The sequence below is a fragment of the Grus americana genome, chromosome 3, assembly GCF_028858705.1.
Source record: "Grus americana isolate bGruAme1 chromosome 3, bGruAme1.mat, whole genome shotgun sequence".
Lineage (NCBI taxonomy): Eukaryota > Metazoa > Chordata > Aves > Gruiformes > Gruidae > Grus > Grus americana.
This window is the reverse complement of record NC_072854.1, coordinates 26069837-26097035: the sequence shown is the minus strand read 5'-3', so window position 1 is coordinate 26097035 and position 27199 is coordinate 26069837. Positions and strand designations below refer to the sequence as shown.

The 27199-nt window shown below is 42.9% G+C and overlaps 2 protein-coding genes across 7 annotated transcripts; one reads left to right on the top strand and one right to left on the bottom strand.

Annotated features, from left to right (window-relative positions):
- The first annotated feature begins 835 nt into the window (after nt 1-835).
- On the top strand, nt 836-12396 carry LOC129204805 (glutathione S-transferase). Of its 3 annotated transcripts, none has more exons than XM_054821448.1 (7): nt 836-1032; nt 4999-5105; nt 6174-6225; nt 6457-6589; nt 7673-7814; nt 11056-11187; nt 12044-12396. In XM_054821448.1, exons 2-7 carry the CDS (start codon nt 5019-5021, stop codon nt 12164-12166), a joined length of 669 nt encoding a protein of 222 aa, XP_054677423.1. In that variant the 5' UTR covers nt 836-1032; nt 4999-5018; the 3' UTR covers nt 12167-12396. The 3 variants fall into 3 exon arrangements, with proteins under 3 accessions (XP_054677423.1, XP_054677421.1, XP_054677422.1); XM_054821446.1 differs by lacking the exon at nt 836-1032 and adding an exon at nt 1071-1214; XM_054821447.1 differs by lacking the exon at nt 836-1032 and adding an exon at nt 1163-1275.
- On the bottom strand, nt 8701-23506 carry TMEM14A (transmembrane protein 14A). 4 transcript variants are annotated; one of them, XR_008576503.1, is made up of 6 exons: nt 23000-23150; nt 21600-21685; nt 19751-19852; nt 15811-15898; nt 14721-14815; nt 8701-8916 (listed from the first exon to the last, which is right to left on the bottom strand). XR_008576503.1 is itself a non-coding variant. In XM_054821451.1 (5 exons), the coding sequence occupies exons 2-5, from the start codon at nt 21673-21675 to the stop codon at nt 14776-14778; spliced, it is 306 nt and encodes a 101-aa protein (XP_054677426.1). In that variant the 5' UTR covers nt 21676-21685; nt 23000-23238; the 3' UTR covers nt 14207-14775. The 4 variants fall into 4 exon arrangements, 3 of the variants coding, with proteins under 3 accessions (XP_054677425.1, XP_054677426.1, XP_054677424.1); XM_054821451.1 differs by lacking the exon at nt 8701-8916 and having other exon boundaries at nt 14207-14815; nt 23000-23238; XM_054821449.1 differs by lacking the exons at nt 8701-8916; nt 23000-23150 and adding an exon at nt 22263-22770 and having other exon boundaries at nt 14207-14815.
- Between the last annotated feature and the right edge of the window lie 3693 nt (nt 23507-27199).

The window sequence follows — 27199 nt, the reverse complement described above, 5'->3', positions numbered from 1 at the left end:
AGCCCGCAGGTTTTGGTTTGATGGGGATAACAGGTTTGGATTCAGCGTTCCTCTGAACTTAACTTGGAGTACGCTGGGACCAGCGGTCCTACTGCACCTGTGTTTTGTCACTAGGCATTTAAACTCTTGTATTGTAGCTTCACCAATCTTTCCTTTAACAAAATGTCTGCTGTAGCAGCTAAAAGCACTTTGCAGACTCGATTGAGAGATGAATGCTTGTCACCAACTGTAATGTTGAAAACTTACTGTTTGTGGAAGGAGGAGTCAGACTGGTGCCAGGTGCTAGTGAGACACTGAAATGTAGGACTTCATGCTGACTTAAGTCACTTTATATTAAGTTCAGTTAAATATAAGTTGTACATAAGTTGTATATTGTAATCACTTAAATCGAGCTGTGCTACTGAGAGGCTAGCAAGAAAGTTGAACACGTAAATATGTATATTATTTATACACCAAATCAACCACAGATGTAAATGCAACAGCCCGTGCCCTAAAAGTAATTAATGCTCTAGTACTGGCAGTTTTAAAACGGGCAAACTCAGGGCACTAAAACTCATGCTAACACCAATGACTTCTTTATAAGAAATGCCAGTTTTTAGAAACAAGAAAGGAAAACAACCCAACGTTTTTCAGCAGCAGTGCATGTATTCATTAGAGTTGCTGTTCATAGGCAAGATCTGTTTCCCTCCCGCCTCCCCAAAGCATTTGGGTGGCACTCGCAGCTGCTGACTGCTGTCAGAAACTTGAACGGGTAACCTTGGCCACGGCTGCCGACTCTGCCGTGCAGCTCCCCTGCATAGCCAGAGTCCCTGGCACACCGACAGCTCGGTGCCGCTCGCACAGGGGCTGCAGCCCAGGTCTCTCTCCCCGGTCACGCCATCTCTGTGACCCCACTGCCATCTCGGAGGTCTCAAAGCCTTCCTCCTGCCCTGGTTGCCATGCCTCTTTGAGGTGCAGCCGTGGCACCCCGCCGACCTTGAAGCCAGCCCAATGGAAAAAGTCGCTTCACAAGGCTTCAGGGACAAGGCCGAGGTGGCTTTTCCGTCGGCTTCGCTTGCAGGCCTTAGGGATGCGGTCTAGCTGCGGGAAGCCGGGTCTCGGTGCGCTGAAGCCGCCGTGGCCAGGCCCGAGGGAGGGCCGGAGCGGGCAGTGGGCAGGCCGCCCGGCACGGCGGCTGAGGGGAGGAGCGGCGTCTCTCGGCGGGCCAGGGGGCGGTGAGGGCACTCGGCGCGGAGCGGGCTGGGGTGTCTGTCGGCGGTGCGGCCTGTGCAGAGGGTACGGGCGGCGGCGGGCAGGGGGGCCGTTGCGGGGTAGTGTGGGGGGCTGGTGGCCGTCTGGCGGAGGGTGTGAGTTTTGGTGCGAAGCATGGCGTATCGCGGCGGGGTGCAGGGGCTGGCAGCTGCTCGCCGGCAGGACTCCGTTCCGGGAGCCCGTGTGCCGCACCCCCGCCCGGAGGGTCGCGCGTTGTTCGGCGGAGCCGCAGGAGTGTGTTTCGCCCCGCGGCTAGGTGTGGAGGCAGGGCAGGGCAGGGCAAGGCAAGGCTAGGCTGCCTGCATGCCCTCCTCTCCGGGCCACCCGCGCAGCGAGGAAGGAGCCCGCCTGCGGGGGCTGGGGGCGGCCAGCCGGGGCCCCTGCCAGGAGGGCGAAAGGCGAGGCGTGCGACAGACGGGTCATTGCTCCGGGAGCGTGCTTGAGTGTCCTGCGGCGCTGCTGGAGGGTCTTTGTCCAGGTGTTACCCCCCGCTGGCTCCCCAGCGGCAGAGACCCACGCCGGGCGGGGTGGGTGTGCGTGGAGGAGGTTTGTGTCTGGCTCTGGGTAGGAACCTGAAGAGGAATTGCTGTTTGGTGTTTAACTGTTAAAATCCATTGGGGTAATTTGCCTTTTACCGGATTCCAACGCTCCTCCTAGCACAGGTGGTGGAAGGAACGCTTTTTGAATCCAGGCTAGGCCTGAGTCCCAGGAAAAACCACAGGCTGGTGAGCAATTACAGCCTTAAGATGGTCTGGAGACGGACCGGGGCTTGATGCAGCAGGAGGCCTGTGCTGTAGGGTCATTCTGCCTGAGCAGCCCCGTGTTCCCGGAACAAAGCATTGCAGGGAACTGCTCGGGGTCCACATCCCATCAGGAAGAACTGTTAAGATCTTGCAGCAGATTATGAGCTTGTTCTTACTTTCATTTACTTGTTTCTCACTGTGTCCTGGTTTTTGGCTGGGATAGAGTTTCACAAGAAGCTGGGAGGGGACACAGCCAGGACAGCTGACCCAAACTAGCTAAAGGGGTATTGATACCATGATGGTACCACGATGTCATGCCCAGTATAGAAAGGGAACTGGCTGGGGAGGAGGAGTTGATGCTTGGGGACAGGCTGAGCATAGGGTAAGCAAACTGCATGGTGTGTCACCTGCTTTGTATATTCTTTTATTAGTACTGTTGTTGTTACTTTCCTTTTCCTTTGCTGTCCCAGTAAACTGTCCTTGTGCCAACCAAAAGGTTTTATGTTTTTCTTCTAATTTGTCTCCCCATCCCACCAGGGCAGGAGTGAGCCAGCAGTCACATGCTTAGCTGCTGGCTGGGGCTAAACCATGACATGCTGGAAGGCTGGTACCTGAATTGTTTTGGACAAAATAACATGATTTTTTAATGCAGTGTTCACAGCAGTAGCTGTCACTCTGTCAACTGCCTGGCTGAGGTCCAAGGAAGGTCCAATGTACTAGAACATAAAGTTTGTGATTTCTTTTCAGGCCCATTATTGCTATTCAGGAAAGATAATTTACCAACTTTGCTACTTTTTCATGACTCACTGCTTTACAAAGGCATATTCATTGCGGAGCAGTAACAGAGTCACCAAGTATTTTGCAACCCTGTGTAAGCATTCAGCCTAAGCCCCAAAGTCAGTCCTTAAGCAGTGCAGTTCCAGGAAATCTTTTTCTTACCTGTGCAAAAAGCCTCAACCCTTGGCCAGTCCCCACAAGGAACTGTCATGGACAGGTTATGTTGATACCTGGACTTTTTTCCACTGACTTTCTGCTCTTTTCTGCTTGCTCTGCTCTTCAGCTTTCCCAGCTGTTTGGAGTGAAACACTGAGCTGACACTGTCAAGCAGGGCTCTGACTGGGCTGGTGCTTAGCAGCTCTACCTCTCCTGTGGGGAGAGGTCAGGGGAGTTTGCTCTTTCTGCTTATGCTAGCCTGACCTCGTAGTGTGTTTCCCAGCCTTGATCCCACGTGCTGGAGGTGAGAGTGCTTGTCCAGGCTGTGAGGGGCCCAAATGCAGTTCTCTCTGATGGAGTTGAGAAGATTGTCTAATTCCTGAGCATCAGGGAATGAAGTATTTTTGAAGTATGGAGGGTTGAGAGCTCTTTTACTTGGTATAGTGTAACTCACTCACTTATGGGAACTAGAAATGAAGCGTAGGTCATGGTCTTCTGTGTGTAGGGCCTGGTGAGGTAGCTGTGATAAGGTACCTCTCTAAATGCCTGCCTTATTCACTGCATTGCTGTTCAGGTGTTAGGAAGCTAGCTAGGCATCCAGCAGCTCTAGACTTGATGACAACTCTAAATTGTCAAGGCATAATCAAGTCTTTGTTATCAAGCACATATTTATGTATCAGGAGAACTTCATTAGAAGAGACTGAGGCATTTGGGGATATAGGCGTTGCCAGGGCTAGGTGGAAGCTGAGCAGCGATTTTGAAGACCTGTATTTTGGACTGGGGCACCTCTAAGTCTAGGCCCTAGTAGAGCAATGGCTGTTTCTTATATGGCCTATTGAAGATACCACCCAACACAAAGGACTTCAGTGGAGAAGGCCAGGGATGCAGTCTCCCCTCTCACTGGTGTACTGTTTGTGCCTCTTCATTGATGCCTTTGGGATTATGGCCAAAGTTTCCACTTTGTGGCTCAATTATGTACTGTGAAGTCTATGCAAGAATAAATAAGCCTGCCTGTAAACAGATAAAACCTTGGCCTAATGATGAAGCACTCTGTTAGTCTGTGACTCCGTCCTCTTATTAAATCTGCTATGTTCTTCTGGGACCCATTAGTGATAAGAGTACAGCATTAGCTTTGTTTCCAGCACCAGGCAAGCTCACATCAGTTGCTGGGTTCATACTATGGCATGTGACTGCCCTTGGAATTACTGAAATTTGAAAGAATGAAGTGTTTCATCCCAGTGCCATCGTGTGGTGGGCTGACTTCAGCCCCCTGCTGCTGGGGCCATTGACCAGGCCTTATCTGCCCAACAGAGATCACGGTCTCACTTATTTGGTTGTGATTTTAAAGTTAAGTTTTTAGAACAAATAGGATGTAAATCTCTGTTACAGTTCAACTGTTGTTCATAAATCGGTCTTGAAGTCATCCACATTCTCTATAATGGATATAGTGTGATTTGGCTAATGGTCAAAACAGAACTAGCTAGATATGGAAGACAACAGGCTTGGTGAAATATATGCTGGAATATATATTGCTGTTATAATCTCATATTCGTAAAGGCACAACAGCATGGGGCTCTGAAACTTCATAATGAGAGATGTGAAGATAATGCTGGTGTCTCAGGGTTGGTGTTCTTGTGAGGCAATTAATTTGACAGTACATTTTCAAGTTTGGTATGACCTGGATGCTGTCCAAAACCCAACAACTTCTGAATAGATTGTATCACTGCAAGGTTAAGAATGTATTTATTCAGGAATACCCTACAATTCAGTTTTGGTTGTAAAACTCTCATGAGCTCTTAAAGCTGTGTTAATATTTTTAAAGATATGTATATGATTTAGTAGATGCTTATTACATTCTGTCATGATTCTTTTTTGAATCGCTGCATATTCTCCTGGTAGTGTGTGCTTTTTCTTTTTTCCCCCCACTAATCCACAGGAAACTTGGTTGAATCAGGCCCAAGTATCTAGGTCTTGATTGCCCTTCTACTTTCACATTCATCCAGCTGTGTGTAGCAGTTTGGAGTGGAACATTATAAATGCTAATTTAAAACATGCTCATCTTCTTTATCAGGAAGCAAGAACTCTGAAATCATGGCAGGGAAACCCAAGCTGCACTACACCAATGGAAGGGGGAAGATGGAGTCAATCCGATGGCTGTTAGCAGCAGCTGGGGTTGAGGTCTGTATCTTTTTTCATAAGGTGATCAGATTAATCTGTGATCAAAATAAGTATTCTTTGGAAAGGTTTCCCAATTACATTTACACTTAGAGATATGCACAACATCACATGTTGTGATGCAGAATACTTAGATTGAGTGATACACTCTCTTATGTTGTATTTATTTAATGTATTCTGTGAGCGACACTTGCCCAGTAAAAGGATTTTAACATAGAAAGAGAATTGTTAAGTGTCATTTTTGAAATGTACTTTAAGCTGAGGAGATCTTAAATTGTTGCTACAGACCAAAACTGTGTATCTCTGACTTTTTCTGAATGCTCATTACTTCTCTGTGTCTCATGGTTGTTCTCAACTGAAAGACCATGCTACCACATGAAAAACTTTAGAACGTTATCTCCAAACAAAGTACTTTTTGTTCTTTGGGTAGGATAAATCAGCACAGCTGCCCAGAAGGCAGTGGGGGAGCTATCTAGATTAACATCAGGGGAAAACCATCCGAAGGCATCTTAATTTCTACATGCAGTTTTTGCTTCAATATGGTGTTTTGAAACTATTCTCTCAGAAACTATTTATACTGCATTGGAAGTAAAAGGCTTTTTTAGTGGCGCTCCCTTGTGAATGTTGTGGACAGAGAAGCTGCAGAGCACGAGTGCTGAGGAAACAAAGATCTTGCCCTCATTCAAATGTCCTTCTTGCTTAAAAAAAAAAGCCAGCAGGGGGAAAGAGGGAGATAAATGCTGTGTAACAGAGGCATAACTTATTAAAAATTTCTCAATATTTCACGTGGCATCAGCTGCTTTTAAGTGAATGATTTGATGTCTGTTAATTGTTTGTGCAGGCAAGCAGACTGGCCTTTATAATGAAGGAAACTGCTTTTGCAGTGTAAAGCATTCTACACTACTGTGGGGTCGGGGACACGATAGTCCTTGGTTATTTGCTGGAGCAGAGATGAAGAATAGGAGTAGGGGTCAATGCAATCACGAGAAGTAAGGGGAATAGTGTGGAACTCTCTTCCACTTCCCCATTGCCTTTGGAGTGACACACTTGTTTTCTGTCTTTGCTTTTCAGTTTGAGGAAGAATTCATAGAAACGAAGGAAGACCTAGAGAAATTACGCAATGGTGAGTCTGTAAACTGTACCCTAAGCATAAATTCACACCAATGTAACAAAAGGACAACAGATGAGACTTGTAAGATGTCCAATACGATGTGACCTGTAAAGAGAAGATTTAAGAGACCTGCTTGCTTGCAGATGCTTTCACCCCTCAGAATTGGAAATGTCTTGTGTTACCAGGTCTCTTTCTCAGATTCAGTGTAGCAGTCTGAGTAGTTTGCTGCTTTTTCTTCCCAAGATGGATCCCTCCTGTTTCAGCAAGTGCCCATGGTGGAGATGGATGGGATGAAGATGGTGCAGACCAGAGCCATCCTCAGCTACATAGCGGCAAAGTACAACCTCTATGGGAAGGACCTGAAGGAGAGAGCATGGTACAGTAATGGTGCATACTATCCTTACTAATACTCTTCCATGATTTTTAATGTTTATGAGAAGAATATTGCTGTGAAATATCTGCATGTAAAGGTGCATATACATCTGCCAGTGCTTTGTCTCCTCAGATCCAGGGATTGGGTGAATGGACTTTGTGATTGATAAATGATTGTTAATTGTCAACATAGTGAGAATGGCCACCTTCAGGCTCATTTGATTGCACAGAGACCAGAAGCGCATTAAGTTCCTGGGCAGCTGCAGGACCTTTATACAATAAGAAAGGCTAACTATGCCTTTTTTTCTCTGTAAATGAGAAAACAGTAGGAAAAACTACAGCTGTCTGCAAAAAATGAAGTGTGTTTAAGTGTTCTAATTTCCTTTTTTCAAAATGTAAAGAATCTTTCACAGTTGATTTAAAAAAAAGACACATTCAGAGGCTTAACGCTACTGCAAGTTAAACCAATATTTTCCTAATACTACTTTACTATGTAGGCTGTGGATACTTTGCATTGTCATAACTAAAGGGATAATGGAAAGGCAAAAAACTTTATTTACTCTTTCTTTTTAAAAAAAAAAAAAGTTCATGCAAAAGTTCAATTAAGTCCTTAAGCTAACCGACTACCAAAGGGTTTATTGTGTGATAATGGAGGGGCAACTCCGGAGATTGTGGGGTTTATTATGGTCTAGCATGTTTGAACTGGCAATTGGTAGCTGAATCCTTTCATGATTACACCTCAAAACTATTTTTTTTTCTCTAGCGTGGTTTGCATATGTGGTCTTCCACAGCACAGATGAATAGGTTGTCAATGGAGAACAGTGTGAACTCCACTTTAAATACGTTAGTTGCAAACTCTTATTTATAGCTTGCTTGTTGCAGACACTGTGAGCCTATATATAAAGATCTGTGCTTTGAAAAAAACTGACCTGGAATCAAAGTGGAAGAACAAGAAAACAAACTAGTGTCTTGTATTACATTCACCAATAAGCATTTTACTCGGTGATCACTTCAGCATTGTATTTCAGGAAAATAACCAAAATGGAATGTTCAAATGATAAATGTGAAATAAAAATATTTGTTTCAGGATTGATATGTATGTGGAGGGAACAACAGACCTGATGGGAATGATCATGCATCTCCCTTTTCAACCAGCTGACGTGAAAGAAAAGAATCTTGCCTTAATCATTGAACGAGCTACAACCAGGTACTTTCCTGTTTATGAAAAGGTAAGTGATAAATCACCAGTAGTCCACGAAGACGGTAAAGTCTTCCCTGTCCCTACACACCTGCTTGCCAGAAGGCAAGTGACAGTTCAGCTCTGGAACTGTACGATGGAGCCGTATTCAGCAATGTGAAAAGAAGGCCACGAAATAATATTCGGCTAGTTTCAGTACTGAGTATCTTTGCTGTCTTTTTTAAGACTCCTCAAAGAGCAGATCCTACTTTTTAAACCCAGCTTAGTGGCTGATAACTCCTAGCATTTTGTATAAATGCACCATTTAAATACCTGTGCCAGCCTTCAGAACTTACTGCCTGGAAGTGTAATATACTCTTGCTGCTCAACGTTAAATATCATTGTGCTTTATAATTAAGGACCTAATTCTGTGATCTTTCTCAAACCCATTGCTTAAATATTTTATACTTACAGACTATTACTGTCTTTATCTGAATCACTATTTGGGCATCCTTAAATGTGCACAGAGAGGCTCTGCAAACAGGATGTATCTAGCTTAAAAGCATAAAGCAATTATTTACTGGCTAGCATACACTGCAGAGTTACCTCTATTGAGCTACGAGGTAAAGCTTGCTGCCCCCATAGAGCACACGAAGAGTCTTCTAGGCTAGGCAAGAGCTGTAGGCAAGAGCTGGACAGGAGGGGATGGGTTGTTCTTTGTTTCTCCCTGGAACATAGCCTGGATGTTACTGAGTTGCCATTTTCTACCAACTTGCTGTTTGTTACGTTGTTTTCTTCTGTTTTTTCCTTTAGGATATTTTAATTTTTTTTGGTGTTAACATTTTCCTGTTTGAATTGAGCCAGCTGTGATCCTCATCTTGCTATCCTACTTCTGTTTGTAACTACTTTTTGTACCTTGTATGGTTGTACTTACACAGACTTTCTCACAGCGCTTTTTCAGAGCTTTTTCAGAGTCTCCTCCGAAGTCAGTGCCAAGGGTATAATGATGTGCTGTTTCAGAGCTGAGCTGTGTTTCTAGCTTGAATCCTTGTTTACTGGCAGCTGAAGTCCATTCAGAAAATACAATTGATGCAATTTCTTGTGCCTCTTTATCAGAGCCTTAAATTGCACAAGCAAAACCCACAGAGGCTGCCCTGTGAAAAAAAATTGCACATAAATGACATAAGCCAGCACTCCTGTAATCAGAGTTCATACAGATTCACTGCCAGACCAATGGAAGGCTGTGCTGAGAGATTGATTGCACACATTAATTTTTCAAAGATTTGAAGTCAACATTAAGTATTTAAATTATTAAAAATAAAAAAGCAAATTTAGACAGCGGTATTCTCCAAACCTGTGCCTAGGTGGCATACACTACTGTTATGATACATTTTAGTGTGTATACTCACTAGAGGAAAGTCTTTCAAATAATCCATGTTCACTTATGGTAAAGACACAGCTAAATGTTTCCATGATCTTAGCCTAGTTAATTTTGTTAGAATGATTAATAATTTTCCTTCTGTACCAGCTGTATAAGTTGTCCATTGACTTAGCTTAGCAGGGTTTGCAGTCCATGTGTCACACAATCCTGGCAGAAAATATCCTTAGCTATGAGTGTTCACTTTAAATACCCAGCAGCCAGATAGAGCAGCAAAAGGTTATATAAAGCACTGTAGGCAATCTGGTTCACAGAATCACAGAATGGCAGGGGTTGGAAGGGACCTCTGGAGATCATCTAGTCCAACCCCCCTGCTAAAGCAGGATCACCTAGAGCAGGTTGCACAAGATCACATCCAGGTGGGTTTTGAATATCTCCAGAGAAGGAGACTGCACAACCTCTCTGGGCAGCCTGTTCCAGTGCTCTGTCACCCTCAAAGTGAAGAAGTTTTTCCTTATATTGAGATGGAACTGCCTGTGCTCCAGTTTGTGCCCGTTGCCCCTTGTCCTGTCACTGGCCACTGTTGAAAAGAGTCTAGTCCATTCTTCTAGACATCCACCCTTTAGATATTTGTAAGTATTGATGAGATCCTCTCTCCAGTCTGCTCTTCTCCAGACTAAGCAGACGCAGCTCCAGTCCCCTAATCATCTTTGCAGCCCTCCACTGGACTCTCTCCAGTAGTTCCTTGTTTTTCTTGAACTGGGGAGCCCAGAACTGGACACAATATTCCAGATGTGGCATCACCGGGGCAGAGTAGAGGGGGAGGATAACCTCACTCTTCTTAATGCACCCCAGGATACTATTGGTCTTCTTGGCCATAAGGGCACACTGCTGGCTCATGGAGAGCTTGTTGTCCACCAAGACCACCAGGTCCTTCACCACAGAGCTGGTTCCCAGCTGGCCAACCCCTAACCTATACTGGTACCTGGAGTTGATCTTCCCTAAGTGCAGGACCCTACACTTGCCCTTATTGGTTCTGATGCTTAGTTTGGGGGTTGCCATATGGCTTTGATAGACAAGCTGTGGAGCATTATAGCAAATAACTACATGAAGGTATCAGCCTTGCCTCAGTCAGGTTGCTGCCTCTTTTAAAGTAAAATTGGCAGATGGGACTGGAGAAGGAATCGGCTTCCAAAGTCACAGACTTGGTTTTAGCGCATGTTTGTTGTTTCAGTGCAGCACTAGAGTATATTGGGCACAGACACATTTCCTCCTTCTGCTCCTGCTACAAGGGTGGTAGGTCTTCAGGGAAAACGTAGGCTGGAGAGCTGGTAACTGCTCTGAAGCTGTGCTGCAACATTCACCGCAACTTCTCTATTACAGCTCTTAGTAGCTCGGGCAGGCTGTGATTCTTGCATCAGCAGTTTGCCATGAAAGTATCCTTCCATCCAGGATGATGAGTGGAAAAGCTGTGTTCCTCCATTCCTGACCTGTTTCAAACTGTAATCAGCAATCTCAAATTTTGCTGAAACATCTGGGAATTCACTTAATGGGGTTTTTTAGTTGGGTTGGGTTTTTTTTTATATCAAAGTGCACTACAGGTAAACTGTTCTGACTACCTCTTACAGTTACTTGGATCCTGTTTCTTTTCTATGATTTAAGTCTTTCTTGTGGGACTGGACTTGCTACAGCTACCTGGTGCAGTAGGTTAGAGTGAGTGATAGGTCCACGCACACTGAAACATGAGTTCTGATTTAATTTTTTGTTGTGAGAATATCTATCACTTTCTGACTTTATAGATGCTTGCATGGCTTTTCTCTGCTGTGTATTTTTGTAGAAAACTGCCTGTAATTAAATAACTAGATAAAAGTCTTACATCCTATATAACTTTTTTTATTCCTTCATATTTTTGTAGGCCTTAAAAGACCATGGGCATGATTACCTTGTTGGCAACAAATTAAGCTGGGCAGACATCCATCTGCTGGAAGCCATTTTAATGGCAGAAGAATGTAAGCCTGATATACTCTCTGCATTCCCTCTGCTACAGGTTAGTAATTATCTGAGCTCGATATGGAATGTAACATACAAATGTCACTGCCTAGTTTTAAAAGCTAATTGATGTTTAAATATTTTGAAGCATTGTACTATGTTATTGGCAGTTCTCTGGTCTACTTCTGTTGACCTCAGCAACCTGAACGCATGCACGCTGCCTTGCCCCCAGAGCTGCTAGAGGCTCACCTTGCTCGAGCTCTACTTTTCCCAACTGTTCTCATCTGGCAGGAATTCACTTAGTAATGCTACCAGTTTGGTCCTGTAACTGCTACTTCCATGTCTTCAAACACAGCAATGAGCATCAGGAGGGGAAGTCTGCAGCCTGTCCTGTCTGCAGTTCCTGTCCTCCTCTTTTTGCTAGCAAAACTGTATTTTGAAGAAGTCATATACAAGGGCTGTTAGTTTCTTATATCTTGTCTTCCATGGTGTTTTGCATTGAGGTATTCCTGTCCTTGCCTCTTTTTTGCCCAAATATATCTGCAGGATGTGGGTTCAGGCTGTGATTTTTTTTTCTTTTTTTCTTCCACCTTTGCCGGATGAATCTGAACTCTTTAATATTCATTCCTCCCATCTCCATCTGGGAAACCAAGGTAAACTTCACAGCACCAGCACTGCAGATCAGAATATTCACACATGGATTTTCCAGAACGACTAATGTTGTAGCTGTGGTTTTGCCTTTTTTTTTTTTTAAAGGAAAATGCTGAGTCACAAGCTGGCTATGAGGAGCTACTACCTTTCTCTGTTTATAAGTATGTCTGAGAAGTAAAAATCCACATCACCTGATTTACAAGCTATAAAGGATGGAATTACAATTTCTTGACTCTCATTGGCTTTACTGCTGCTTCTTACAGGCTTTTAAAGGAAGAACAAGCAACATTCCAACAATCAAAAAATTCTTGCAGCCTGGCAGCCAGAGGAAGCCACCAACAGATGAGAAGTCTATTGCCGTTGTGAGGAAAATATTCAATATCTAATCATGTGGCTGCTGAAGATAACATGAGTGTAGTATATTACCAGAGCTGTGCCTTAGAAGTGCAAACTGCATAGATATATTCTGTAGCTTGCATCATATAGCCAGTCACGTGATAATAATTGAAACAGTACATGTTTAAATTAGACTAAAACACTGATTTGGACCTGTTGAGTCCAGAGAGTGGTATTTCATGGAGCAGTTACGTGAAATAAAATATGCTGATACTTGGTGGTTTTTTTTTTTTTAATTACAGTACATGCCTGGTAGGGTAGAATGTTTCAGCTGTAGCCTCCAGGCTACTGTGGAAAGCAAGCCCTCCTTCCCCTTCCTCCCTCCATGTTAATAAACTGCAGAAGAGCCACTCCAGAAAAACAGGGAAGTCATTCAAATTCAGGCCTAGAAACTTTTGGTTTTGTGCTCTCGGCGGTCTCCTAGATCAAAGTTCATTGTTCCCCTGCTCTATTTCACTGTTGCCTCTGTACTTTCAGAGCTGCAGTTTAAAAAATAAATATAAATAAATAAATACTCATGATCCTCATAAGTTTATGGGCAAGAAATGTCTTGTTGTAAGTAGTTGTAAAAGAACTGCACCAGCTGCTTACCTTTTCAGTAAAAGAGTTAGTTTTTATCTCAACAGTGCTTAAAGCATTCACTACTATTTCAAAGTCATTGCGTGAATTTAATGGGAAACATTGCCGTCCCCTTTAAGAACACTGCCATTAACTGTTCTTCCTTGCAGTTAGTTGTTTTTCCTCAGTAGGGGCTTGAACTGATTTGGCAGAGAAAATGGTCCACCAGTGTAGATGCAGAATTGCTGCCCAGCAAAGTTACCTCATTTTCTGACCTGTGCATAAGAAAAGCCACATAATGTATCTATCTCAGAGGTACAAAGCAGAAATGACCCAATCACCCAGACATTCCCCAGGTTAGTTCCTAATAGTTTCACATTAACATTACCCAGGTAGCTGGAAGCAGTAGCTTGCAATGCCCACCGTACTACGCAAGTTTCATTGAGCTATACCTCTCCTCCTAACAAGTGCTACAATCACTGAACCATCAGAGACTGGCACAGGGCATCACCTTTGCATTTTGTGAGTCCTCAGTCCCATGGGGATACACTGGACTTGCTGGGAACACTACTTGTTTGGCAGGATTCACCTTGTCTACAGTACAAGTATCCAAATCAGCACTGGTCACCCAACCCTGTTCTGGTACAGGCAGTTCAATTCCTCTGACATGCCTTGAAGTTCTATTTCAGAATGAAATGAACCACATCCTATGTGTTCAGCTGTCATCCCACTCTGAAATCCGTAACATTCCAGCTCCATCACCTGTAAGTCTGGCAATGCCTGGACATGACCGATACCAATGTTTGTTAGCAAAAGATTCCTGAGCTGGAGGTTGTAGGTTGGGGGGATTTTGCCTTTTTTTTTTTTTTTTTTAATGTCAGTTGTGCCTTAGACATCTGAGCTGCTCACACCACCTTATCCCCACCTAAGCCCCTGCCAAGAACAATACGCTTGGTATTCCGCTGACGGCTTTGTGCAGCACTGACATCTGATATATGACAGCCTTTATAAGCAATCTCTGCATGAAAAACAGAAAAAAAGCAAAAATTTCTCTTTGTCTTCAATAGTGCACTTGGCCATATTCAGTTTCCTAATGATTTGCTGCACATTCCTGTGCACCAGAAGATAGTCTTAGCCAAGCTTTCAGACCCAGGGAATACTTAATTATTTTCTGTGCAAACCAAAGCAACTTCAACCCCTGAATAGTTTATGTCTGAGCAGTCTCCTTTGCTTGTGAGGAGGACTTCAGCAAGATCATCTGTGTAAGACCACAACAGCAAATCTGTTAGAGTATTGAGACTGAGAGTTTAGAACCTATTTGTGCAAGGTGGTGAACCTTCCTCACCTGTGGTTTGTGTCAGTGGGAATTTACAACGTGGTACGTGTTTTAAACTGGCAGTGAGTACAGAGCAGATCACTAGACTCTTCCATTGACAAGATGGCTCACTAGTCTGCATAAAAAACTGAGAAGCTTTGAACAGTTTACATTTTATTTGAACACTGGTAATAGTTTTTACATTTACAACCACTGAAACAAGATATGTGTGTTTGAAGGGAAGGTCGGTTTTCTAGTGCAACACAGTACAGGCCTGTACCTTTATTGATTAGTAATTGACAATATGATTAGAGTTGATTACTTAATCTCAGAAGCTACAAAATTATGGTTCAATACAATATGCCTTTTTAGCATAAACATGTATTTATATGTATTCTTCTCTCAGAGATATAGTGCAAGACAAACTCAATTTCTTGGGGTGCTCAGCACCCCTGAAAGAGATTAAACTTAGAAAGAAAGATTCTTTGAGTTAACAGGCTGCTTAAACAGATCAAAATATATCCTCAACAAAAGTTTAGTTTTAAAAAAAAAAGCTTGCAAAATATCAGCAAATGTCAATAATCAAACACCAGCTACAAATCTTTTACAGAAAAGACAAATGCAATGTAAGACTTGTGTTCAAGCTTGTCTTTCAAGTACAGAGAGCTTGCCTGTTTGTTCAGTGGGCGTGGCAGTCATGCTTGGGCTCCAAGTTGCTCAATTCTCCTACAGCAGCATGAAAACAAGCCTCAAAATCATCAAAAGGCTGAAAAAACCAACCACAGAACAAAACCATAAATATGGTTGTGCATGAACAGTGAAACTGATCATTAAGTAACAGCAGAATCATAAATAGGTGACACTAGAGCCTCTAGTAAGCAATCTTTCAGAATGTGTAAATCTACAGCCTCAGTGTCTGCTGAAACACATGTTCTATCTAGGCTTGAAGAACGGTCCAAAATGGAAAATAACATTTTCCAGTTTAAATCCCGATTCTTAAATACTGCATCTTGACAATCTGCATCTGATTTCTTCCTCCTTGTATGTATTGGGAGTAAGCGTTAATGGAGTTACATTAAATCTGGCGACAATGAAGCAACTGTCATTCTTCCTTCAGAAGACATAGATTCTGACTTACAGCTGAAAAATGTTTTGAGTTACAGACTCACTGGGAAAAAAAAAAGGTTTTATATACTCTGTAACTTAATTCCAAAATAATAAGTGCAGAAAATTATGTCTTCCAGAATACCAAAATAAACAGCAGCACTAAAGCAGTCAGAATGGTTAGAAACATCATAATTTGCAGCAATATTGACCAAAGTTCTTAGGTCAGGTCAAAAACGTCCTAGTTTTCAAAGGTGCTGAGCTTCCAGCAGTTTTGAATGCAGCACTTCTAAACCAAAAGGTTGGTCTTTAAGATGCCTGTGTTGTATGAAATTAGATGACATAATTTTACGTGTATGTGTTTGAAAACACTGAGGCTTACCTCAGGTTCTTCTAAGAGCCTTATCAATATGCATTAATTTATTGATTTAATTGCAGATATCTATTTCCTTTGCTGAGAAAGTCACTCCATATCAGACATATCTGCCTGGTAGGATGAAAAAGCTGTTCACTGCAACCTCCAAGCTAATTTCACTTAAACTGTATAGTTGCTGGACAAAAGTAACTTCCCCTGATACTGGCTTGAATCAGATGTCGAGTGGCAACTATTTGAAAATCAGTGAAATCTTTACATTAAGATCCTCAATATAAGTTTACCTCAGGCATGCTACTAGTCCGGCTGGCATTAATTTCTTGGACCTCTTGAACCTCATTCCCATTATAATGGTCAAAAGAAAAGCTGAAACTGTAAAAGACAATTCAATATATTTATGTTCTCACTTCTCCCAGTGGACTATTCAGGAACATGGAGAGTTATCAAAGGTCATTGCTTTGTTTTGCTATGAACTGTAATTTGATAAAACATTAGATCAGAGATATGGGTCTATAAACACATTCTTGCTTTTCTGAAACACACTACTATGATTTATTTCAGCTGCAAATAAGGTTTCCAGTTGCAGCAGAATGCTAAATCCTATTCCACAGATACCAAGTTTGTCAGACAGTGATTTGTATTGCCCTGTATCTATATTCCTGGGGGTATGAATAAAGTTGGAAGAATCCTCATCATAACAGTGACATGTATGCTGAATTACAGGAATAGTGTCTCACATAAATCCCACCACCCTAGATCATTGGAGCTGTTTTCTTACTAACTATTCAAGGAGCTAGAGCATCCAGCTTTATCTATTTCCTTTTTAGAATGCTAGCTCTTTATTTGCTAAGCCTTAAAAACTCGCAACTTGTTTTTGCTACAGAATAATGACTATCAACATCTCCTTCACCATGACTACAAGTTCCTTTGTTTCTTTTTGGTACAAGGGAACCATCCTCGTCTGTGACAAGAGGTGGGCAGCCCATCAGGGCAACAAATACAGTGTAAGCAGCAGAGAACAAACATCATGGGAAGGAATCACATCATCTTCCTTTAACCTAAAAATGGAGGTAGCAATGAACTGATCAGGCATGGGGATTTCATATCGAACTAGTGGCTGCAGAGTGCTATATAAACGAGAAGGTTAATGAAAATACATAAAACTCTGCTAAGATAGCTAGCTTCATTAAAGAGCTGTGACCTGAAATGCTTCCTAGAAGTGGGGAGAGAGGCAGGACTTCTCATGGGCAACTGGGCTTTAGCACTCTTGCAGCCAAAGTAATGGCAGTTTCACAAATCTCTTCCCTTTTTTATGGGGCAGTTATACCATCTGGCTAATCCTCTTCAGACTCCACTGTCTACTCCTGTAGACAGTCCTGTGCTCACACGTGTCAAGAATAAAAAATACTCATGCCAGTATTACACAACAAGCTCTGACAGTTACAAGCATCTTACAAAACTCTACCAGTTATGCATGTGCACTCATTAAAGATACCCTGCAAAAAACTATTATGCTGCATTGCTCTTATTTTCTGGTCCCATAGCCTTGATCCTCTCAGGAATGTCTGAAGAGTGGACTATTCCACAGTATGTGTCTTGCCAGAGCCCTAAGTGTATTTAGAATTGATCACAAGCTACAAAGCATGTTCACTCTGTAATGTTCTTTTTTCCAGTTACTAGTACCTGGGTTTTCACATGTACCAGTGAGTTTTTAAGATGTTCAACTTCTAGACCTGATTTTCAAAAGTGCTAGATATTCACTGTTTCACCTGAAATCAGTTAAATAAATCCAATAAATCAAGTCAAATTAAATTCAGTAAATCAGATTCAGATTAGAAATTCAATAAATCAGGTGCATCAACTGGCACTCTGAATAGCACTGACTGTTGCATACTGAAGTCTGAATTTCTACACCTACTCCAAATGCATAAAACTGCATTGAAGTATTCAAGAAAGCACAGAGTTAATTTCAGGGGGAGTGGGAAAATGCCTGAAAGAATAATTTATAATACAAGAAAGGAAATTTGCCTGGGGTATCTGTATGCTACATATTCTTTGTATACAGGACAAGTTACAAGAACCCTACTATCAAGGTCTTGTACTAACACATTACCTACATTATTGTAGGATACTCTTGCGTAGGTGATAAATACTACAGATTATCATGGGTTTGGAGGGGGATTTTTTTTTTTTTTTTTAATTTCCTAACCTTTTAAAGGTTTGTGTACTTGCTTCATTTTACATTGCAATTTACTGGTTTGTAAGTTCAGAGCAGTCAATTTCTTCCATGCACTTAATTTCCTTTTCATTTCTGCTGTAGTTGCTTTTGCCACTTTGGGACCTTAGGCGCAAGTGAAAACATTTTGATTTTCTACAAAAGCAATACACATTTATTATGGACAGCCCTTATTATTCTGAAAGTAGCAGATACAGCAGCCACCAAAGGTTTTTAGGGTGTGGGCCTGCCGATGTTTAAGTGTGTCTAACTCTCCCTTCCTTTGAAGTCTTCCTACTGAGTTCTTTATTCATTTGAGCTATCTGTGTATCTCGAAGCCAGAAGACACCCTCTTCCAGACTGGGATACATCAGCCTGGAAGATACTGAAACCAGCCTGAATGGTTGTCCCTGGCAGAGCACTTAGTATGAATACCTCCTAACTCATTTCAGGCAAAAATTACCCTGGTTAGGTCAGACCACCTTCTTTGTTTCATTCAGCACAGGTGGACCTTGAAGAGGCCACCCATTCCAAGACAAGGTTAAACATATGTTTAGGTTTTAAGCAATCCGAACATCACTTTGTATACATTCTGAACTAAGACTGCTTTAAAAAGTCTTTGTTCTTTTTACTCTACCTAATCAGAGCTTTCTAAGGCCTGTGTAGGGTACTGTATCTCATCTGTATTGCTATAATTTCTATTCAATTAGTAATACATATTTCTCCAGATGAGAGAAAGTTGTCATGTGCCTACACCTACATGAAATACACAACACTCTCAATATTTTAGTATATCTGATGTCAACAAGCAGATCAGTGGAAATTTTGTATTAGTCCTTTCAAAATCAACAAATTAAGAAATAGGCAACATTTACTAAGTTTTAATTAGTCTTCCCTTCCACAAATTCTGTATCCAAATTAGTGATTTAAGTGACCCATAAATGTACAATACTATATGCTGCTTAAAAGCACGTCACAGCTAATGATTACAAATTTACATATACTAAAGGCTGTGTCTTCATTCCAAAAAAGGGAGGTTTTTTAACAGTGGGGTAACTTAATCAGAGGAAGGTCATGGTGGCAAAACTGGAATATCCAATTTTAGGCCATCTAGGAGCAGATCAGGTATGCCATTACCACTTTCACAAAAGAAATCAGTTGGTGCAAACGTACTTTGCTAACAAGGTATTCAACTTGGGGTTTTTTTTTTTGAAATTGAAGTTTTTACAACTGTAGCTGGTGTAAAGCACAAAGCTAGCATGAACACTGTACCATAAATTCTAATTAAGTTCAGAAAAAGTGAGTGTGTACTCACACAATCTGGTTGAAATGTATTTTAAATGCATTTCTGCATGCGAAACCACAGCCTAAGCCACCTTTGCTAAAACGATGAGTGAGACAAGCTCCCAACAGCTCTTATTGCAAATCAGTTGTGTGACATAAATATCCCACTTAGAGGCTGTAGTTCCCTACCTCCATGAGGGTTTCATGGCAAACTTCCTAATGTGACAATTATTGCATAATTTGTATCCCGTCTGTCTTAGCAGCAGATGAAAAACACGAAGTTGAACTATTTGTTTACCTGGGAGCTAAGGATACGTGCCATTATGCAAGACTGGATCCCACACCTACTTTACTGCTCAAATTACATTCTAATCTGTAGCTCAAATGATTTTATTCCAGTACTCTGTCATGTTTCTCAACTGGATTTCACAATATTTGCAGTGTTAGGTAACCATCTAATAAAAGGAGGTGCTGCCAGGTGGTAACACACACCTGCTGGTTTTGTGTGAATGATCTGCTTTGTCTTGCAAATGGTTCCTCATTTAAGCTCTTGAATTTTGCAAGCTAAGTTGAAGTGTCTAACTCCATTTAAAAATAACATTTAAATTAAAGCAATGCTCAAAATTTAATGTAAGAGAGACTGCTACATGCAATTCTGGAAACTGCTTGGTTTTGTTGGTGGGGTTTTTTTTTTGGTTTTGTGTTTACTATAGTAAAGCACTTACACAATGATATCTTCACATTTCTCGGATCACGTGTTACGCAGTAAGCTCCATAACCAGCCACAGAACCAAAGGTGAGACCAGCAGCTAAAGAGATTTTACTTCCTGCAAAAAAACATTCAAGTGTTATTTCTCAATGCAATGTCTTTAAGCTCAATCTTTACACAGTAGTTCTCTCTCTACACAGTATCATCCAAATATTTTAAAAATATAACTGATTTTGCCACAGTGCAGCTAGCTCACCCAGTGTGAATAGAGATGTAATATTTATGTAACTGAGTCATTCTCTTGCATGGCATTAGGGGCACAGTTGACTGAATTAGAGGGAGATGATGAGGATCTAGTAATACTTGCAATTTGGGAAAAATAATCTTTGAAGCACAAACCTAAACTTGGCTATTTTCTCCACCATACATACCTTTGGAAGCATTTTTGTAATTTCTCTGCCCTAACTGTTGATTTTAACTATATCTTACAGCACTTGGGAGTCTCCAAAAATGGTAGAAATGTGTCAATCTATACAAAGGGTAAACTGGACAACAAATGTAGCCATAAGACTTTCAGTCTGACATCAGTCCTGGACAAAAAAATGGTATCACCAACATCACATTTAATTAATAAAGAATTTTAAAAGTTAAAACAATTAGATAACAATGAAGATGAAAATATGGCTTTTAAAAGTACCTTGACATGTTCTTTCAGTGCTATTACAAAACTTGTTCATAAAGCCCAGAGTTTCAGTAATATACCTGGGTTTCTGAATAGGCATTTGACTCATCAGCATATGATAAAAGTGTAGGATCAGCATAGCAGGCATTATCTGGATTAAGCTGATCCCAAAATGTTTATAAACGAAGAATCCAGATCCCCAGACGTCATGTAGCTCACAGTTGTTATACTGAATATTTTCAATCAAGAATTTGCAAGAAAACAGAAATCAATACCAATTAAAAAAATAATCTAGATTTGCCACGAGGACTGACCAACTATTGAAGAGTGAAGAGAACAAGCAAATGGGATAGTCAGTGATCGCAGCTGTGTGCAAACAAAAAAATACAGTGAGTGTTTTCAGAAAGTGAGATATAAAGCCATATCTGTAAGAGCAAAGCATATGCACGCTGCGCAGAGAGCCAGTGACCCTAAATCACAATAATCGGGATGGATAATGGCCATGGCGAAGTCGACTGCAGGGACGTGCAGTTTGTGGGAGAGCTAACCGGGACCAGCCTGGAGATCCTGCCTGTTCTCGGTACCACTGCGACCTCTGCTGTGCTTGGCTCAGGCAGGGCGCTGTGAGCTGGAAAGGACTGTGAAAACGACTGAAATAGGGAAAATGCGCTTCATAGCACATGATAACCTAAAAGGTGATTATCTCAGAGTGAAAATACACAACTCTAACAGTATAAGATAATTAACCACCAAAGCAGAACACCCAAATAAAGGGTTTTCTTTCCAGTGTACATCTGGAAATCTCAGAATCAAGCCTGGATGCCTCTGTAGAAAATAAGCTTTAATGAAAGAGCATCTACTGTGCTCAACACAGGAATGATTAAAGGAAATGAGAAGGCCCAAAATACACTGAAGGTCAAAGATAACATGACAGCCCTTTTTGCCCTGAAAACAGAGTCATCAATTAGCTTAACAGAAAAAAGCGACCACTTAAATGCATTAAGCTGACTCAAGTAAATCTCATGAGACTCAGCTCATTTATAGCAGCACAGGATGGATTTAAGATGCAGTCGTGTTCATTACAGTGAACTTTTCATGTCTCACATCAATTCTTTTTTTACAAAGTGTAGTGGAGAGCAAGCTCAAATGCTTCATTTACAAACCCTGCTGGCCCAGTGTTTACCTTTACGAGTGTATCCTACGACACCTCCAACAGCCAGCAATGCAGCGTATGCAAAACCAATCCAGTCAATAGCCATGGCCCCAACTCTAGAGGAGAAAACACATTGCAACTGAAGACAAACAAGTTCCTCCCTCCTGCTAAAAAAACCCAACATTAATTAAAGTGTTCTAAATAACACTACGCTCTCCTAAGTTGTATTTGGCTACGTGTCAAGACATTCCAATGGTGAAGGTGTGTCTATTGGCTGTTGTATCATCTTTTCACTAACTGCTGCCCTTCCTTACACCTCAGTATATAGGTCTACTGTATTTCCATTAGGGGAAACGGGTATTTTGGGGGATGTATTTGGCATGGATTTTTCCCAGTCAAAAAATACATGCACGCAAGCAAAAAGCTTGACACCATCCTAAGTATCAGATTTGTACGGCTGATGTGGACATACGCTATGGATACATACAGGTCTTCCGAGTGCACAGTTTAGTGCCCTTTCAACTGGGCTGTACTTAGTGCACTTTGAGCGGGATGCCACAGGTTCTGCAACACCAGGCAAAAATAGGAATTTTCAGTCTACTCAAAGTTTCCAAACAGAAACCTAGGCCATCTTCAGCAAGCCATACATACAGCAGCTCTGCCCTATCGCTGTCTATGCCCCTTTTGTCTCACCTTTAGATTCTGATGTGGTCTCCAGTTAGGGTTCTGTCCTCCAAAAAGCATTTAAGTTACTGTTGTAATACTGCTCCCTACTTCCCCAGCTATGCTTTGCAAAGGCACGAGTGGCAGTGGTTTGCAGCCCCACAGCACTAGCAGCACTATGGCCTCTCTCCCACCACCCGGTGGGATACACTTTTCCCTTCCATCTCCCAAATTAAGTGCACATCATTTAATTAAGTGCACACCTTTTTCTACCTGAGCAGGGGGTGTCCTTAGTAAGAGTGTTAAAGGGGTGGCAGGAAAGACCACGCACTCATCATTCCACGTCAAGCCTTTAAGTCAGCAACTCACAACCAGCCCTTGACAGCTGTAACCCCCTCAGGATGACAGATGGTTTTAGGGGCACCCCCGAAAACGAGGTCTGCGAAGGCCAGGCTCAAAGCCCGGCCTTTGATCCACCCGGCCTTCGTGGCCTAGGCAGGCGGGCCGAGGCCGCGCGCGGCCGGCCGCTCTCCCTCCGGTGGGGACTTCCACTTCCAGCCCCAGGCCCGCCGGGCCTTCCCCCGCCTCTGCTCCGCCCAGCCCTGCACTCGCTTCCCCCGTCCCCCGCGGCGGAGCTCCCGCCAAAAGGCGGGTGGCTGCGGTGATGGTGGGAGCCTCACCACCCTCCCCGCAGCCCGCTCGCCCTCAGCCGCCCCCTCCGCGGCTCAACCCCGCTAACGCGGTGCCCCTCCGCCGCTCCACCGTACCTCGTCCCGCCGCACGGTGCCCGTCCTGCCGCCCTCCGACCTCCCCCGGCCCCGCCTCCTGCGCCCGGCGGGCACCGTGAGGCGTCGCGGTGCCTGTGCTTCGGTCCTGCTGAGCCGACCCTCCTCGGCCTTTGGCCCTCGTCGGGCCGGGGCGAAGGGGAAAGAGGGCGCCTGCCGCCATAATGGCGGCCCCGCGCCGGGGCCCGGCCGCGCTGCCTTATGCGGAGCTGCTTGCCGGGGGGGAGCGGCGGTTTCTGTGCACTGGGCTAAGGCGGGGAGACAAGCCCCGGTCAGCGCGGGGCAGCGGGGCTTTGCACCGTGTTTGTCGGGACCGTTCAGCGGTAGGGCCCAGCTCCGGTGTCTCTTGCTTCGTGAGACTCCTCGTCCTGCCCTCAGGCGGCTCGTCTGCCAGGGCTCCATCCGTAGAATCCTGCAGAGACCTGGGCTGGGGTAGGGGCAAGGGTGAGGGTCTCCTGCCTGCACTGCCCCGAGACACCCGAGACACAGGTGCTCACCGCCATGCTGGGTACCCTCTGCCCACTGCCCCTCACACAGGGTGCTGCCTCTGTCCTTCTTGCCTGCGTCTTTGAAACTTTGAGGGTTGCCTGCATGAAATCAGGCAAGCAGACACGTAGGCCAAACACTGATGTTATTTATTTCTCAAAGGAAACCCAGCAGGTCCAAACCTCAAGACTCAGATACTACACATGTAGCTAATTTATGAAACTGTTTTGCATGCTTATTTTAACATGTTGATTTCTCATCTGCTAGTCCTGTTTGCTGGACCTATTCCACTACAAGCCATTTTTGTCCATATTTTGTCACCCTCTGCAGAATTTCTTAAGCTTGTTCTCAAGTGAGCTGTTCTTGACCAGTACGGGACGTGTCCTTCAGCAGTAATTGAGGGGTGCCTGTGACATTCCCCACGCTTCCATTGTTCCCACGGACAGGCTGAGCATAAACATGGCCACAACAGGGAGAGACGCACAATGCTGTGTGATGGGACTTGGATACCTGCCTTCTTCAGGGGTCATTTGAAAATTCTTGCCAAAATCTTGTGTTTCCTTTAGATTTCTTTGCTTAAAGGTGTGGGAGTTTTCCGCTCCAAAGATCTTGCTGGAAAGCGAATCAGTATTCTCATTAGGGTTAACGTATTTAATTTCCACTCCTAACGTTCCATTTGTTTTTTCTGTTACCGTTTAACTGCTGTGACACAAACCCACTCTGTGTGAGCTGTCCAAGTCTGTCTGCTGGGTGGAAAACAGAACAGCTCTCCTTATCTCACCAGTGTCTGTGGGAAGGAAGACTGAAGGTACAGCAACTTCGGAAAACAAACATAGGACACTTGAGGGCAGGACGGCTCCAAAATACAAACCAAAAGCAGATTCATAAGCTGAAATCCAGAAATCTTGGATTTCTTTATGAAGTTTTCTGAGACTTGAGGCTCTTGAAAAGCACAGTAAAATAAACAGTGGATTAAACAGAGCAAAACCATGCAATTCTATTTGAGGGGGCTCCAAAGTGGAACAAATACCGTGTCTTTTGGCACCTCTGGGATAATGACCAGTTGTGGTTACTGATTCAATGACAGTCCTCACTAAAGTAGACTGGATAACCCTGAAGTCTGGGCTAAATTTGAATTCACGTAATTATATGCTGCTTGTTATGTTCCCTTCCATTTTCAATCATGAAAAGTATTTGATATTGTTTTCCCTAAGCTGTTATTTAAACTATTGTCTGATGTGAAATGATTGCTGTATTTTACAGGACAGGTAGTCTCCCCTGGGATGTTTTTAATGGGAGGAGAATTCATTATATTAGTTTGTTGGTAGCATGATAAATCAAGCCCCTCAGTCCTAACAGTGAGATATAACAGAGCTAATAGCAAAGGTAGCGTTAATGGTGCAAAGTGCTTTCTATTCTAGTTTTAAGTTGTTCATAACTGCCAGTCTGAGCTGAAATTTCCCCTGTTGGGTTTCTGCTTCCAGCTGTTTTATTTGAGCTTGTTTTGGTTGTTTTATTTTGTATTATGATTTGTTTGCTTTGTTTTTGTGAAGTTCCACTTACAAAAATTGAGCCAACTACAAGGATGAATTTAGGGGAGAATACACATTTTTGTCCATTATAAACATAACCATTTCACTGAACAGCCTCTAGCATCTCTCTGGTTTGGAAAAACAGCTTTCAAATTTGGCAAGTAAATTGCTTTAGTTTCAGGGATATATTTTTCCATCTTCATGAAAATGTGACCTGAATAGAAAAAGGGTTAAAAATGCTGAGCAGAGCCTTCTTAAAATCATACAGCCCAGTTCCCAGAAAGTTCCACCCATGTTGATCATGTGTGACCTTTTGTTAGGCTCACCTACATTCACATCTGAATGCATGCACTCTCTCTGGAGAAAGGCTGAGCTTGTGCCTTGCTTTGCAAATGTTCTGTACAAAGCAAGAAGCCTTTAAGGGGCTTGGGCTGAAATCTAATGCAGCCCGTCTCCCTCCCCTTGACCATTTTTGCCCAGGTGACCTGTTGGTAGAGAGGGTGTTGGCAGAATGAATCACATAAAAGACCTGTCTCCTGCTGTAAGCTGTTTACAGTTTTTGTTGGTATTTGTGTGTTAACAGCAAAAAATGCTCATAGTTGTAAGCTCCAAGTGAGATTTAATGCTGTTATCCCAAAACATAACGTGATACCAGAAGGGATCTGTAGAAATAGAAGAGCGCCTCCGAAATACCAGAGACAGAAGAAGAGGTCCTGAGTGGCAAAAAATGAGCAGCTAGGCATGCAGAGATAGCTGTAGTTCTCGAAGATTGTTCTTTTCCTCAACTGAGACTATGGAAGAGGAAGAGGAGCAAAATACAGTTTTTAAAATGCAGATTCAGAGGCTTCAGTTTTAATAATCTGTAGTTCAATAAGGAAGAAGTCAGTTGTCATGTTCTGGTACAAAAAAGTGACTGTTAGAAATAAATTTTGTAAGTTTTCATATATATATACACACGCGTGCGCGCACGCGTGTGTATATGAGCAGTGAGGACAGTGGTATATAATAGAAGGGTTTTTTACAAGGCTGAGGAGACTGATCTGGAGCCTCATTGGGCTGCATTTATGGGTCATTACCCCTCAGTCCTGAGGTGTCAGTTCCTGGAAAATTTAGTATGAAAGCTTAGATCCACAATCATCCCTGGCAATTCAATCAAATGGTAAAAAGCAGAGATACTGCTCTTTATAATAACCATGAAGCAATCTGGCAGAGCATATAAATTACTAAACAGCCACACAAACTAAGGCCTTTTCTGAACTAAACATACATAAACATGGACTAAAGCCTGCAAAGGAAAAAGAGATGGGTTCTTGCACAGTGATTTCACAGGAGACAGTGCTCGAATTTAACAGCTCACTCCTGCCAAAAGGGCCTCTTCATTTCCAATTCTGCTTTACAGTCTCTTATTTTGTGCAGTAATTGATGGGTTTTGCTCCTTCTCTCCCAGTCCTCAATGGCTGAGTCAACTGAAACATAACTGGGCAGAAATATAGGTCGTGTTTTGCTGAATTAGTTCAGTCAGTCATTTGTTTCAATTATTTCAATCACCAGGGTCCAACAAGCATCATGGCACAAAGGAAGAGCTGGGACTGCATGACCGCGTGGGAGGCCGGGGAGGGCTTCTGCAGGGGTCAGCGAGAAAGAGTGAGATAACCTGAAGCTGTGCATTTCCTCTGCCTTTCCAGGGAATCTTGCCTGTGGGGAAGCATTATGGTATGGGACTGAGTGAAATTCTTGGTAAATTCAGTGAAATGCAGCTCAGAATTATGGTTGTTCAGTGGTATCTCAGGAATCTTCCCAGATGCTGAGTCCAGCAAACTAGTGTTTCTGGATGCTAGCAAACACTGAAATAAGGTATGTGCCCACAGAAACCTGCCTGTGGGCCCTGGGAGCTGACAATATCCAGTTTTACTGTGAGCTGACAATATCCACAGTTTTTCTGTGAAGTCTCTGGTGAAACTAGGTTCTGGCCCCATTTAATATTGGAGAGATTAATGGGAACAAAATGCAAGAACGTGATTGTGATATGCAGTGATGGGAAGAGCTAAAACTGTTTCTGCCCACCAGGCATGATCAAAGGGCCATAGTGGTTGTTAAGAGCGAGTGATTAAACTGCCTTGATCAGTGTAGCGATTTGGTTTTCCTAGCTGAGTTCTCAAAAGCT